Source organism: Myripristis murdjan, chromosome 9 (assembly GCF_902150065.1).
Source record: "Myripristis murdjan chromosome 9, fMyrMur1.1, whole genome shotgun sequence".
Classification (NCBI taxonomy): Eukaryota; Metazoa; Chordata; class Actinopteri; order Holocentriformes; family Holocentridae; genus Myripristis; species Myripristis murdjan.
The window spans coordinates 33599358-33615134 of NC_043988.1; the positions used below are offsets into that span (position 1 = coordinate 33599358).

The following is a 15777-nucleotide window of genomic DNA, read 5'->3' on the forward strand; positions in this document are numbered from 1 at the left end:
ACAACCGACAGACCTAGAAACAGAAACTTTTCCTTTTACAGTTTGACAGATGAAGAAGGAGGACACAGAGAGGCTCTGCTGTTCCTCATGAGGCACTTGATATTCACAGCCTATTGTGATGGGTCTCCACTGTCTTCTTTCTTTTTTTTTTCTTTGTCCAACTCCTGTATCAGATTTTGTTCACCGTGTACAATGCACCTCACCGAGCAGGTACGCAGAACATCCTGTGCACCTCATGTATGTTTCTGTGTTTGTTGTACGCCTCGCTGTAATACGTTTTTCCCATTTGGCACAATCAGATCCTTAATGGTGCTGTCAAGCCGAGTGATACGGAGCCCTCCTGGGGTCAGCTGAGGAAAACACAATGTGTGTAAATCTGTTCCCTTCTTTTAGAAACCTGTGGGCACGATTTACAGCCCATGCTCTCGGATTCATAATCCGTGCCCTCGATTTACGAATCCGTGCACGCGGGTTTGTGAACTGCGCCCTCAGATTTGCAACCCATGCGCTCAAACGACTTCATGGATTCATAAATTGAAGGCACAGATTATGAGAGCACCGGTTTATAAACTGTGCACACAGATTTCTAAAGCCAGAGTACAGATTTACACATGGGTCTTTTTGGGGTTTTTTTTTTTATCTAGATTGATACTTTGGAAATTTCGAAGTTTCAGTCTCCAGCAGTGACAAACATGCCCATTTTCAGGGTTTTACCTTACCGCACGAATACATACAGTGAAGTCAGGTAAAATGGGCCATTTCTTGGTAAATGATTTGTAAAACCATCAAATAAGGTATGCATGAGATCTAATCCTATATTTATAAATTGGCATAAATTGGGTCTCTTAAATATGTATTTGTTAAAAAAAAATTGAAAAAATATCAATGAGAGTTAGAGAATGAGCAGGTTCCCTCTTGAGTTATGACACAATGTTCAGGTAAAATGGGCCAGCTGTTCAGTTCAAATAAAGCTAAAATAAAATAAAGAGAGAAAACACAGACATTTCAGGCCCTAACTGCTGCCTTTGGTGTGGCAACAGCAACATCGGCCCTCTCTGTCGCGTACACATCATCAGGGATTATGTTCTTGTTCACAGGGAACATCCCTGCGCTCTTGAATCCAGTCTGGGCATTTTAAACGGTGGCAGTCTTCTGAAACAGAGAGAAGACCTCTGTTTCCAGGAGCTTCTGTGCTGCCATGCTCCTTGTCCTCACACCAGTTGTGTTTCAAAATTTTGAAGAGTGCTTAGTCAGCAGGCTGGAGGGCATGTGTGGTATGAAATGAACAGGCCATCACATGCACATTTTTGGCTTCCATCAGCTGTATGAAGTCTAAATTGTAGACATGGCTACTGTGGCCATCCACTAAGAGACCATGGGGCCTTGGGTCATCTCTTGGCAGCTGCTCTGTAAACATCTGACCCCACTCCAGGAGCAGGTCACTGTTTGTCCAGCTGTTATCAGGGACTCTAACAACAACACTGTCTGGGCAACCATGAAGCCACTCACACCTTAGTCGCTTCCCTTTAAAGATGAACGTTGTGCGACTAAATGTTCCCGCTGCATTGAAGACTGTTGTGGTCTCTCCTCGATCACACGCTCGGAGCAAAACTGGTCTTGCAGGTCAGGCTCCTCACACTTCCAAAGATGTGATGGAGCTTCTCTGATTTCAGCTTCCTCCTGTTCCTCCTCCTCCTCCAGCAGGTCTTCATACTGTTGAAACCACTTTCCTACCACCTCAGGGTTCAGTCCTGATGCTCTTGCTGCTAAAAGATCCCCGGGTCTCTAAATACTGAGATCTGGAGTCCGTTTCAAAAAATTTTGGAACCAGCAATACCCAGCAGCGCCTTTTATTTCAGAGAAGCCTTTGATATTATTGGCCTTTGCATTATTAAATACAGCTCCACAGTAAGGTTGGAAACCTTTTTTTGGAGAGGAGCTTGATAAGACTGGCCACGTCTTTCCCAGATTCGTCCCAGATGCATAGCCAGAGCCAGCAACTTTGCCGTTGACGCACCGTTGCAAAGAGGTCGCTGAATGTCCCGAGCCCTTGCCAAAAAGCCAACATTTGGTGTCTGCCCTCTCTCAACTATCTCATGGTACTCACTGATGGCACCATCCATTCTGTCCTTTTCCCACTGGTTGTACTGACATCTTCCTTCCTTTCCCCAAAACTACTGTTACACGTCAACTAGTGATGTAGCAACAATGCAAGAAAATTTAAAAGCTTATCTGGCCCATTTTACATGATGGCACATTTTAGCTGACGCCACCCGGATATCATTGCCATCTACTAAGTAAAAAAAACCAAACAAAAAAATGATAAATTTCAGCTTTCAGCTATCTATGCTCAGATGTTCCTCGTCACTCGGTGATTGAAATCTTTGCGTCACAGAAAGTCGCCTCTCAAACTTTGCGAGACAACAAGGGAAGGCAGATATGCGTGTAAGTTGTGTACTCTGGTTTGTGAGTATGCAGCGCGGCATGTCTCTTGTTTTGTGTTCTACTGGTTATCTTTGGACGGGCGAGACAGATGCTCCTGGGGTCCGAATAGAAAAACAAAATATTATTCTTCACCGCCCTAAAAGGATAAAATCTTCCTCACGATCGGAGCCGAGCCCCGGCCTTGGCTGGTCGTCGCACCACATTACATGAGCTACATTCCCTCCTGGCTAAGGGGGGAAAAAAAAGCTTTTGCATTCTGGGTTTCCAGGACTGGCCTATGAATAATGAAGGTGATGGCACACTAAGAGATATAGGGCGGCATAATAAGAAAGAGATTCCTCTAACAGGCGTAACAGCCAAGTGTAATCTGATAGCTCTTTGCTTAAGCACACATTTACAAACTCTCTCCTTTTCCCTTTCTTGTTGAACGTGCTCAGAGCTCTTACTGTAGATTTAATTCTCAGTATTTTCGCTTGTTATTTCGCATCACTAGATGTTGCTGCTTGTTTGTGCACCAGCCTCGCTGTCGTTTACTTTGGGTTTTCAGAAGCCCTTTGGTGTTTTCTTTGTCTCGCCCACACAGTTTGGATCCCTTCTCTTTTTTTGTCTGACAGCTTTTGTTCCCGTGTCTATGAGCAAATACACTCAACCTGAAAACTAAATACTGCATATGAAGAGCGGTACCTCATGCGTTTGCCCCTGGTGCAAACAGGACGATTTCACGGACGAACACTCTGGGCAGCACTTCCCCGGCAGGTGAACGAGCTCCTCACCCTGGAAAATAAAATAAAAAATGGAAAAAAAAAAAAACATGAAATTTGAATGTTTACTCCATGAGAGCCAAAATCACCACATCATAAACACACCAAAATAAAATATACCAAAATATACAGTATTTAGAGTTAGTTGGGTCTAACCCAGGCTCAACTTGCATCTTTTTTGTGCAAATTAAGCAAAAATAAACAGAAAAATGGCGGTTTTATGTTTCTCTATCTCTTCCACTGGCATTTTTCCTCCATTTTCGTCTCTAATTTGTTCTCTGTCTGTCCATAAACTTCTCATCGTCTGACTAGACTTTCCATCCATTCACTTATTCAGTCCAGTTCACCTCAGTTCAGTTCAATAAGCTCGACTGAAACAATGGACAATTCATAATATTCTTCTAACGCTCTCTTTGTAATCAGTAATGACAAAAATATTGGACTAGAATTTGTAAAATCAGCAAATTTGAAAACAGAGAAGTTGAATTGATAATAATAAACTTTGTATATACACTAGCACTAGCAGCATAAAAAAAAAAACAACAACATAAAAAGCGGTTAAAAACCTGAATAAAAATGAAAGAAAGGACAGAAGGAGAAGGTATCTTGCAAGACAACAAATAAAACAGACCTTCATGCAAAAGCCTCATCATTGATCATAATAATCATAATTCACTCGCAGGTGTGTGTTTTATGATAACACACCGTCGCTGCCGGGTGAGAAGCTGCAAGTAGCTGCAAAATGTTTCCTGCAGGTAAGAGAGGCAGCGTTGTGTTTACCTCCAGCGCCATGTATTTTTCAGTTCATCCAGAGTTTCAAAAGGGCTTTCAAAGGATTTCATAAGACCAAAGGGCTGTAGTATTTTCTTATCTCGCGTGGAAAACCGTGTAACCCTTCAGCCGACATGAAAACCAGCATGCCGTTCATGTGATTGGGTGGATGCTCGAAGCTTCTCTCATGCACGTCTTTATCGTGGATTAGGATGAGGAGGCCTACACTGAAGCCAGCCATTGATTCCCATTGATGTGCAGAGGTAAAACCTGCACTGCACGGATCTCTTCAGTGGAGTGACCTTGCTTAATTCAGAGCTGGACCAACGCCAATTATGCTACTTACAGCTAATGACACTTACCAGCTGTAATTATCACTATACAGCATGATTAATGGGGGCTTATTTGGCCGTGGCAAGGGATATTAAAGGAGTATTATTAAATCTCCTTGACGTAAGAAAACATTTGATGAGGTGTTAACGAGACGCGGCGCCGAGCCCAAACTGGGTCATTATGGGGATAAAAGTAACTATGGGAACACGGGCTAATAACCTTAACAAATCCTTTGTTTGTGCTGTCCCAAAAAAACTCCCACGTCCAACGTCCTACATTCCTAACTAGGCCAAGCTTGAATGAATGTCTTCGACTGAAGGCGGCCATTAATGCCGTCGCTGTTTTCACCTGAGACTGACGGCGACGTCGCGGCGTTATTTTGTGGAATTACGCGGTGCAGGTCGGAACGCAGGTTGGATTAGATCGTGCTGGAAAAAATCCAGGCTTTTCATGCAGCACGTCTCCTGGTGATGAAACTGTCGCTTGTGCATGTTTTGCCTAACCTTCATTTTCTGTAAGCTTGCTCGTCTTTGCTGTGGGTCTCTGCTGCGGCACAGACCCAGTTTCCCCGCAGAGATAATTACAGTTTCACCTTATCTTTCACCGCACTTTATCTTAACGCAGTGAATTATCCGTAGAGGAAGGTACCTGGCGACAAACCCACTCTCACACTCCCCCTCTCTTTCTGCTAACACCTAAGCTCATTTCCCCAAAACTGGAAGTAGCCTAACTAATTAAATTTACTCAGGTAACTGCAACTGTGCACTTCACTTAACCCGTACTTTCCCTTAAACTTGAGAATGTTTTTAATGGCATATTGCACTTATCACTACATTTTCAATCACACCTACTACAGCCTACTAATGTAATGTGTGCTCTCCATAAGTACACAACATTTTTACTGGACCGACGTGGACTCACAGGTTGTGGATCTACTCACGGTGATGAGTCCGTCAGCAAAGAAAAGAGGAATGTTGCTTCACTTTGTGCAGCTTACTTTGCGTGTTCACATTTTGCAAATTGATCTTTTGCAAATTGAAATGAGCTCCTTTCACGCTCCTCTCTCCTTTCTACAGACTATCTCACTTTTTTGTGTTCCTTACTTGTTGCTCTCTTCTTTTTCACCAGTGCTTCCACTTCCACGTTAAATAAAATATCAGTAAAATAAAAGTATCAGTACGTCTACGTGAGCAGGACTCTCTAGTCCCGTTTCTACTTCTTATTTCCACATAGGCACTCACCCTTGGTATCTTTCTGCACGTTTAGCCTCTATTCTTTTTTTTATCATTGCTTTTATCTTTTATTTTTACAAAAGCCCTTCTGCAGCCTGTTGCAACTTAGCACCTGGTAAAAAAAAACAAAAAAAAACAATATGATACTTAGATTGACCAGCTGTTTTCAGTTCCTGATCAAATAAACCATAGATAAATAAATACGAAGCATACTAATTTCTTATACTAGATCAGTGGTGTTCACCCTAAACACCACATCAGATCTTGTGAGATTTGGTAAATTTCCATGCAGCAAATTATACAGAGCGTAGACTGTAATGGACAAAGAAACTGTGATGTCTCCTGGTGACTTTCTATCACAAAATGAGCTTCCCGGGTGCCAATCTGCTGTATTTTCGGAGCCTGAGAGTGAACAGTGGAGTAAATGATGGAGCAGGTGGTGTCTGGTGCAAAAGCAGCACACACTGTCTTATAGTTTCTTAATGATAGCAAAGAGCCATAGATTACACTGCTAACCAAAGAAAAGGACTCCAAGTCCATGATAATGTGTTCGTAATGGCACCATTATTTACAAAAGTCGCCATTAGGGGAGACATTATGAGAGCTGAAATTAGAAAAAAAACAAATATAACCTCTTACAGGATAAATCTATTGACTTAATACCTCCATAACCAGGATTGGTTGCTCAATAAATAGAGATAACTGTTGCACACAAATACGAGCCCATCAATACTTGACCGCAGGTGTGTAAATGACAATAAGAAATACTCAAGGGGCCATAAAAAGGAGTCACACACCGCTCAGTGATACAAAACCGAAAAAAAAGAGATAATTCTCACGGAGGCGATGGCAAAATATATTTTCTTTAATAATCCATGATGATCCGTACAGTACTTGTCAGCTGAGCACTTTATATTTTGAAGAGCATCATGGATTATTAAAGAAAATATATTTTATGGCAACGCCGCAGCGAAAAAAGATCTATTTTTTTTCCCGTGCCATTGTGCAGACTCTGTGCAGATCCACACTGCCAGCAGGCCTCAGAGCCGCTGATTTACATTCAGGTCTGAGGGGTTTGAGCTCACTCTGCATCCTGATAGCAGAGGCCAAGAAACAAATTGTTTCTCCACGCGTTGGTTTTAAAGGGCAGGTCTGATCTTTTTCTACCCAGGCCGTATTAAAATGTTGATTCCCACTAAATGGTAAATTGGCTGCTTTTATATAGCGCTTTTGTAGACTGCTAAGAGCTTTACGATGCATGCCTCACATTCACCCATTCATACACACATTCATACACTAATGGTGGAGCCGGGGATCAAACCAGGAATCTCCAACTGACCAATAGTAAGTCTCGTCCCCCAAATGCAGCCAATAGTAGCTCAGTAAATGTTGCCCTCAGACAATAAGTCCTTCCTAAAGATGTGAATTAAGTTGTGAATAAAGATGTGAATAAGGTTTCTCTCGTTTTTGAGTTGATTTCACAGGTTTATCCAGTTCACAGTAACAGTAAAGTAAACCACCAAAGTTTAATGCAGCCTGGGATGAGAAATACCATACAGTGGTCCCTCGTTAATCGCGGGAGTTACATTCTAAAAATAACCTCCAATAGGCGAAATCCGCAAAGTAGTCAGCTTTATTTTTTACAATTATTATAGATGTTTTAAGGCTGTAAAACCCCTCACTACACACTTTACACACTTTTCTCAGACAGGCATGAACATTTTCTCACTTTTCTCTCTTGTTTTAAACACTCTCAAAGTTCAAACCTTCGTAGAAAAATAAGTCCAGTAAAAAAAAGCATGCAAAATTGCACTAAAAAAAATCTGCGAGACTGCGAGGCCGCGAAAGGTGAACCGCGTTATAGCGAGGGACAACTGTACATAGACTTTGAAAAGGTTGTTATAGACACATTTGAGTTAAATCTCAGTCGGAGGAGCTGACTGGCTTACCTAAAGAGCTACAGGCTAGTCTGGCTGGTTTAAAATTGGAAGGACAGCTACACTTGCTAACTAAGCTAATATAACCTAGAGGATTTATGCTGCACTCCAATGTACTTGAAAGTGGGAAAAAAAAGACCTTCTACAGCCATTCATCTTGGATTTCCAAGTCAGACTCCCGGGAAAGCAGCAAGGCGGCTGAACGGCAAACAAAAATCGGTTTTGCATCAAATTTTCATGATGAAACTTGATTTGACTCGTGGTTTTTGCAGTCATGACATCTAATAAAGCTCTGCCATCATTTGTTCAGCATTTGTACATAGATGTTGCTATATTAGTATGACTAGACTGCGTTTTTTGTTTTGTTTTGTTTATTTGTTTGTTTGTTTGTTGTAATTAGGAGCAAGCACCTCCCCTCTTAGCTCGTGTTGCGTTCAGGGACACGTTCGAGCCGCCGTACCTGTGAGCATTCGACGCGGCCGCACTCGGCCCTCTGGCACAGGACCTGACCCCGGTTGCAGGTGCAGAACTCGCACCCCGTCCCGTTCCACATGTCTCCATGGTAACGCACCGTGCCCTCGTACAGGCAGCTGCCCTTGGCGGCGGCGCACTCGTCGCAGCACTGCCCGGCGCGCTTCACTTTGGTCTGGCCCTGCGAGGAAGCAGCACAGGGTTTCTCAGTTTGTTTGCACGTACAGGACAAACAGCAGCCATGGAGGAATACAAACTGCACGGATGAGACAAAGAAAATCCAGGGGGCTTATATAAAAATGTTGGCTTATGTGTGTGTGTGTGTGTGCTTAGGCAGAGAAAGATAAGAGGATGAAGGGAGAGAGTGTGTGTTGTGTTACAAAGGGAAAACACTTGAAGCAGTTTGGTTCATCACACACAGCGCCTAACGTCTTTCTTTGAAACTGCTGAGAAATGTAGATTTACCGACACTGTGGATGTGACTCTTCACAGTCCAGATCCTCGGTATCTTATAGAAACACTTCAAGTTATTAAAGGAAATTCGTTTTTTTTGTTCCGGTAAGCTGCAGCAGCACATTCAAGGTCTTTCTGTGTTACGTCACAGTTTTTCTGGAGAATGGCAGAGGACACAGAGAGAGGTAGTGATGAGCGTGGCTCTCTGCTCTCTGTTAATTTCAGAGCAGTGGCTTTAAAGCTTCCCGTCCGCTGGGATCCCCTCTTTGCAGCGCTGGCTTCTTCTTCTTCTTCTTCTTCATCTGTTTTATTTCCTGCTATAATCAGCGGAGGGAAGCCGCTGTTCAGCGTCCCCCGACCGCACTGATCGCCGAGCACATTTTATGTTTAAGTTTTAGCTTAAGTTGAAAAAACTTTGAACTTTTTCTTCTTTTTTTCTTTTTGTTGCAGCACACTTCACACAGGTTTTCAACACCACAAACCAAAATAAGCAACATGTCCCATTAAAACAGATTTATCAACATGATATGAGCTCTATGATCTGGATATGTTTTGCATCTATATGTATTATACCTTTAGGTTTTAACAGATGAAAGTGACTGCTTTCATACTGTTTTTCAGATTTTTCAAAGTTAAGTCCTACATAAGTGCTTATCCCTGCTAGCACATAACCCTATAACATAAGTTACAAGAACTTTGTAGGCAGTTTTATTGTTGCATTATTACCAATAAATTATTGTTTTTTTTTCTTGTGTGTTTATTTTATGGGCTATATGTAGGGTAACCGTTTTATAAAAGCAATAAGCCCCTTGAAGCCGTGAGTTACACTGATTTTACAGTGTGTGTCGTGCCTTAGAACGCCCCTCAGCCGCTGTAAAATCACTGTAACCCACAGCTTCTCTGGGCTTATTGTTTAAATATAACAAATATAAAAAATCTGCCATGAAAAATAGAAAACACATGGCTACTGCAGTTAATGCAGTACAACTTCTGTTTAAACAGTAACTTTTAACTTCATTCGTTTTCCTTCTTGTTTTGCGTCGTCTTCTTCTTCTTCTCTCACATAAAAAAAAAACACCTGTGCATCGGCAATAATAGTCCCCGGTAATTCACTTCTGTTTTGGCTTTTTTGTTTGCATCGTTGCTTTTTTTTATTTGCAACGCAGCATTTTTCTTTTTTATTTGCAACGTTTTTTTTTTTTATTTGTTTGTTTTTGCAGCGATGGCGGTTCTCGGCCACCGTACAATTTTATCTTTGAATAAACTTCACATTGCTGCATATAATAATGTTTACACAAAACTGAGAAAAAAATCCAAAATGCAAAAAACGTTCAGCTAGCTAAAGGAAGCTACAGGTTTACTTTATTTACCACTGAGCTTGACTGAAACTAATGCAGTGTTTAACTTTAGACTGTCATTCTGTAGTTCCTTTAAAAATTTGATATTTTCAGTGTCTTCTGGGTTTGATTTGATGATGCAGGCCTGTGGGTTTTTAAACAGCTGAGTTGGTTAACGTTTTGCTGCAAACTGTCTTCATCATGTTTGAAAAGGCGGTAAACTGAAGTCCTGTGCTGCGTTGGATTGTAAAAATCAGTCAGTATGAACAGCTGACGCTCGCTTCGTGCTTTACGTCACTACGGGCTGCAGCTGACCGGACGTCTTTACACACCTTCTCTGTCCCAAAACACAAAGCCAAGGGCAAAATGGAGGCTGTACGCTTCAAGTGCTTTATTTATTAACGCATGTGTGTGTGTGTGTGTCTGTGTGTGTGTTTGTGTGTGTGTAAGTGGTCTTGCATGGTTAAACGTCTTTGCACCCTTTAACGAGGCAAAGTGTCAAAGCAAATCCTAATGTATGACGTGAAATCTGTATTAAATTAAATGTCAGAGTGTGTGTGTGTGTGTGTGTGTGTGTCTGTTTACCCACCTTGTCACAGGTGACAGGGCGACAGGTGTGTGTGCGGCAACGTGACTGACCGCGGTCACACACACATGTGGTGCAGCTGTTCTTCTGCCACTGCTCGCCGTGCTGTGGAAACAAAGATACACACACACACACACACACACACACACACACACACACACACACACACACACACACACACACACACACACACACACACACACAGAGTTGGATGACTATGCCTGAAAGGACCATCACTGATTGCATTCATTTCCAATGAGGTGGAAGTAACTTCCTTTCCTTTCCTTTCTTTACCTTTTCTCTTGTTCCTTCCTTTCCTTTCCTTTCCTTTCCTCTTGTTCCTTCCTTTCCTTTCCTTTCCTTTCCTTTCCTTTCCTTTCCTCTTGTTCCTTTCCTTTCCTTTCATCTCCTTTTCTCTTGTTCCTTCCTTTCCTTTCCTTTCCTCTTGTTCCTTCCTTTCCTTTCCTTTCCTTTCCTTTCCTTTCCTTTCCTTTCCTTTCCTCTTGTTCCTTCCTTTCCTTTCCTTTCCTTTCCTCTTGTTCCTTCCTTTCCTTTCATCTCCTTTTCTCTTGTTCCTTCCTTTCCTTTCCTTTCCTCTTGTTTCTTCTTTTCCTTTCCTTTCCCTCTTTTCTTTTCTTCTCCTCTTTTCCTATCCTTCCTGTCTTCTTTTGCTTTCCTTTCCTTTCCTTTCCTCTCCTTTCCTTCCTCTATCTCTAATCTCTCTACACATCACCTCATCTGCCCTGCTCTCACTGTATCCCGCTGTGTTTACACTGTACACACACACACACACACATACTCTCCCCCTGTCATTAAAGAGTGTGTTCCACTCTCTCTAATGTGTGTTCCAAGACACACACACACACGTCACACACACACACACACACACACACACACACACACACACACACCCTGCGTACCTGGTACTGTTTCCCAGCGGACAGGCAGGGGTTGGACACACACTGAGGGCAGCACTGACCAGCCGGGATCACCAAGTTCTCATGCTGGAGAGAGAGAGAGAGGGGGAGAGAGAGAGAGAGAGAGAGAGAGAGAGAGAGAGAGAGAGAGAGAGAGAGAGAGAGGGAGAGAGAGAGAGAGAGAGAGAGAGAGTCTTAACATTCTTGTGTTATTGGCTGTTTGACTTCGCTGTGAAAAACCTGTTATTTCTCCCTAAAGCGGTGAATTCCTCGACTTATGAGGAAAGTAATTAGTTACATTACACCCTAAATCGATTGTGTCGATGTTTCCTTGGATTCACTGAACCAATAAATACCGTGGAGCTGAGCCACATTAGCAGCCGAAGTATCCAAATTATGATAGGCATTAATTATTTCTTATGAGATTATTATTGAGTCAAAGCCTGCAGTGTTAAATCCAAACTCCTGAACTGTATCAGGCACTTTGTTTGTTTGTTTGTTCGTGTGCCAGCTGCTGATATTTCTGACATGAACTAAAGGCGGCGTACGCATTATATTGATAAACTAAGAGGTTAAAGAGGCTAAACACTGCAAAAAAAAAATCTCCTTGTTGCAATGTTATTCTAATTGGGTCTCATATGTATTGTTTTCCTTCAAGAAATCCGCCAATTATTTTAGTACAAGTGGGATTATCACTTCCCACTGGCAGATGTGTGACCTTATCTAAAAAAAAAAAAAAAAAAAAAAAAAACACTGAAAATGAGACTAAGTGACTTGTTAAATGTTTTTTTATTTTATTTTATTTTTTATTATTATTATTATTTATTTATTTATTTATTTTTTGCAGCTCACCGGTTCACAGGCCACTTGCTGACACTCTGCAGCCGAACACTGGACTTCACCGTCGCTGCACACACACTTCGAACACACACTGGGCTTCCACTCTTCTCCGTCCCTGTACATCCGTCCCTGCCAAGAGCACGACTCTGACACACACACACACACACACACACACACACACACACAGACAATAAGTAAACAGTGGCATGAGGTAATGAGCTGACTTTTCACGCCTGTGTTTGCCCGCTCTCTCATCGATTTGCAGTCGGGGCAAAGCAAAAAAAAACAACACACAAAAAAAAAGAAGAAGAAGAAGAAGAAGAAGAAGCGGTTAATTAGCTGCTAACCACCGGGATGTATCGTATCGCTCCGAGACATCGTTAGCATCCAGATTAACCTCTCCAGGCGTCCTCCAATGAAAACTCATCAGAAGCAGCCTCGCGCATGAGGGAGACGAGGCGTTCACATCCTGAAAACTCCAGGTGAGTCAGAGGTTCGGCGTCTAGAGGGAACCGCCGAGCAGTTTAAGGTTTCCTCACAAGGAAAAAATAAAAAATATCCCAGGGGGCTTCATTAAAGACAAGCCTGTGTGAGAGCGCTTCATGGAAATAGACTGTAAACTGGGGGTTTATTAATATCACTGCTGAAAACCTACAAACCGGAGTCACTGGTGTCTAAACGCATAATACAGTATTTATTTAAGAACTGCACCAGGAGAGGCTACTTTGATTTTAGTGCAGTTTTGTTTTCCTCCTGAAAATAGGCCGAAGAAAATTTGGGATAGAGAAAAATTGAGATTTAGATACGTAACATTTGGGAGTTTTGAAAACCAAATTTAAAAAAAAAAAAAAAAAAGAAAAGAAAAGAAAAAAAGAAAAAAAATCCATAAAATGAAAGTTGATTGCACTGCAGCAGATGTTGAGGAAAACTTTATGAACACTTCACTGACCTAAAAAAAAAAAAAAAAAAAAGTTGCATCACAGTTGTTGTTTTTTTTTTCATTTCAATAACATTTAAAAATATACAGAAGAGATGCACGATAAAAGAATGAGAGAGGACTTGCACTGCATACAGTTCTGCTGCAGGATACAGAATACACTAAAGGAATAATTAACACAAAAATGAAATGTTTAATGTGAACTCTTTAGACCCACAGAGCAATGGTTTACCTTCACAACACTTAATTTATGAGGTTTATAATAATTACATGGTTAGTTTTTTACTGTTTATCTAAGTGTAAATAACCAGTCTCCATTCTCCCCAGTGGTTTTTGGAGAAGGCTGAAATGAAGCTGCACCAGCTAACAGACACGCAAACTCTACCCAATGTTTCACCTGAGTAGATAATGACATAATGTTCATTTCTGGATGGCCTATTCCTTCAGGAATGACCCGGAATGAACCGGCACGGCTGGCTCCTGGAGCTGCAGCTCCAAACACGGTGGCCTTCATTAAGGTTTTTCCTGCGATATCCATCAGGGTTCAGGGAGGAATTCCCAGTTGGTTTCCAGCAGAGCTCATGTGTAATGAAAGAGGAGGATGTGAGCCCACCTGAGGCAGTGTGTTCCTCTGCAGCACACACACACACACACACACAGTATATGTTTGTGTGGGTGGCATGTGTTTTAGCATTGTGTGAGTGTGACATTTAAAATCTGTGTGCATGCAGGGATTTTGTGGTGTTTTCTATGAGTGTGTGTGTGTGTGTGTGTGTGTGCGTATGTGTGTGCATTGAGGGTTTTCACACCATTTTCTGTGGGTGGCCATACTTTTTTTCGAATTTATTTTGCATCTTGTTGTCCTGGAGCTGCTCATATTGATTATTTTCAAATACTGGCTCACTCATTTGGGTATCAAGAGTGAAAACTGACGCCAAAGCTTCATGGAAAGTTGGCAGAGCCCAGAGTGATGTCTTCAAATTACTTCGTGGGTCTGACCATCAATCAACTGAGATTAGAGATTCAGAGTGGAGTTAAACTGACAGATTATATCCACCGAGGTCCATTTCACACTGCAGGTGAACCTTTTGATGTTTACATGCCAAACAGTGGGTGGCAGCATCTGTGGATATTGTGTCTAGACCGCCAGAAATAGCCTGTAGGTAAGGAGAAGCTTGAAATTTCAGCAGATGTGTTCTTTTATGTTCTTCTGTTTTGCATTTTGATCTGTCAAAATGGAAAAGCGGACTCTGGTGCTGCTCATTCTGCTTCACCGGACTCTACAGAGACTCGGCAGACATTTCTTCATTTGATGAGACAAGACAAAGACCAGGGGCTTTCACAGCTACCCTGTTTGGTCCGGTTTAATCAAGCGATAGTGTGTTTCCTCTGTTAGTTCGCTTCGTTTGGAGCGGTGGGAACACATTTTGGACGTCTGATTCGATCTCAGATGAAGTCGTCCTTTTGAGAACCTGTTCGCAGATCAGATCAGCGTTTGGACCACAGAAACTGAGCGGGTAGAGCTGACGTGGGTCTTTTGGTTCACAGCAAATCAGAGCATTTCCGGGTGGTTCACCTCACCATGGCAACAGCTGAAAACATTCAACTAATGTCACGGCATTGGCAGAGGAGTTTGTTTATGTCGGGAAACAGATGCATGGCTCAAAAAAAGAAGAAAAAAATGTTGGTTTTGGGAGGAGTTGAGTCTTACCTGAGAGGTTGTTGGTGGCTTTGCCAGAATATAACTCAATAACACAGCTGATTGAGTTAATTAAGCTCGCATCAAATTAGCTAATATTAGTCTGTTAGCCCGAGATAGGCCATGAATTAGCTTCCAATAATGTTTAAATAACTTTAGCGGATTGTCAATTTAATTAATATTGTGCATTAGCTTTAACTTCCCCCTTTGTTGTTGCTGCAAGCTGCAACACCGTGACAGAGAGATGCACCCAACAGCCCGACAGCTTGTTCTGTGTTGATATCAGTGTCGATTTAATCTGGGAACATGATCTTGGATTACTTCCACGGGGTGCTCACCTCCATGGCGGCCACACTTGGGGCAGCACTCTCCCTCCGGGGTGAAGGGGCTCTGGTCTGCGGGACAGTGGAGAGGGGGGCAGGGCGGCGGGGAGCAGGACACGCTGCCTCTGGAGCAAATGCACACCGAACACTGGGAGGGACTCCACTGACTGTCGTGCTGTGGGAATCAAAGAGGGAGAGAGACAGAGAGATGGTGACGGTTACACAAAGAGAGACAAGCAGACAGAAACAAGGGAAGGAGAGAGAGAGAGAGAGAGAGAGAGAGAGAGAGAGAGAGAGAGAGAGGGAAAACAGGATCAGTAAAGCTCCTTTGCTCTCTGAGGACACGACGACTTTCCTAAGCCTAAGTCTGACTGACAGACGAGAGCACCGAGAGACGAGTACAGGGAGGAAGGTAAAGGATGGATGTGTCAAGAAAAAGTAAAGAGGAGCAAGGGGGAAAGTAAACAGATTAAAATATCGAGGGTGAAAGCGGTGTGGATAAAGAGATGTGCAGTGAGAGAAAACCACCTGCGCAAAAATTCAGATTCTCAAATTGATGTCGGGATCGGGTGACCTCGGTTTCTACAGTCGGTCATTTCGACAGCGTTAATCTGACTGGTCGGGATGGGTCTCAGATGTTGCGACGTCTCCTGAGCTTCTTGTGTGATTCATTCTTTAAGGATGTAGGATGGAGAAACTTTTCATGTAGCTCATGTGTTGCTGTCCGTTGCATAA

The 15777-nt window shown here is 42.5% G+C and overlaps 1 protein-coding gene across 1 annotated transcript in view; it reads right to left on the minus strand.

The window, feature by feature from the left end:
* The window catches only part of fras1 (Fraser extracellular matrix complex subunit 1), a 321197-nt gene that overhangs the window by 217873 nt on the left and 87547 nt on the right, over nucleotides 1-15777 (minus strand). Inside the window, 6 exon segments of the mRNA XM_030059979.1 lie at nucleotides 3130-3219; nucleotides 7940-8131; nucleotides 10330-10431; nucleotides 11247-11330; nucleotides 12096-12229; nucleotides 15058-15217. Coding sequence (XP_029915839.1) covers nucleotides 3130-3219; nucleotides 7940-8131; nucleotides 10330-10431; nucleotides 11247-11330; nucleotides 12096-12229; nucleotides 15058-15217 — 762 coding nt within the window.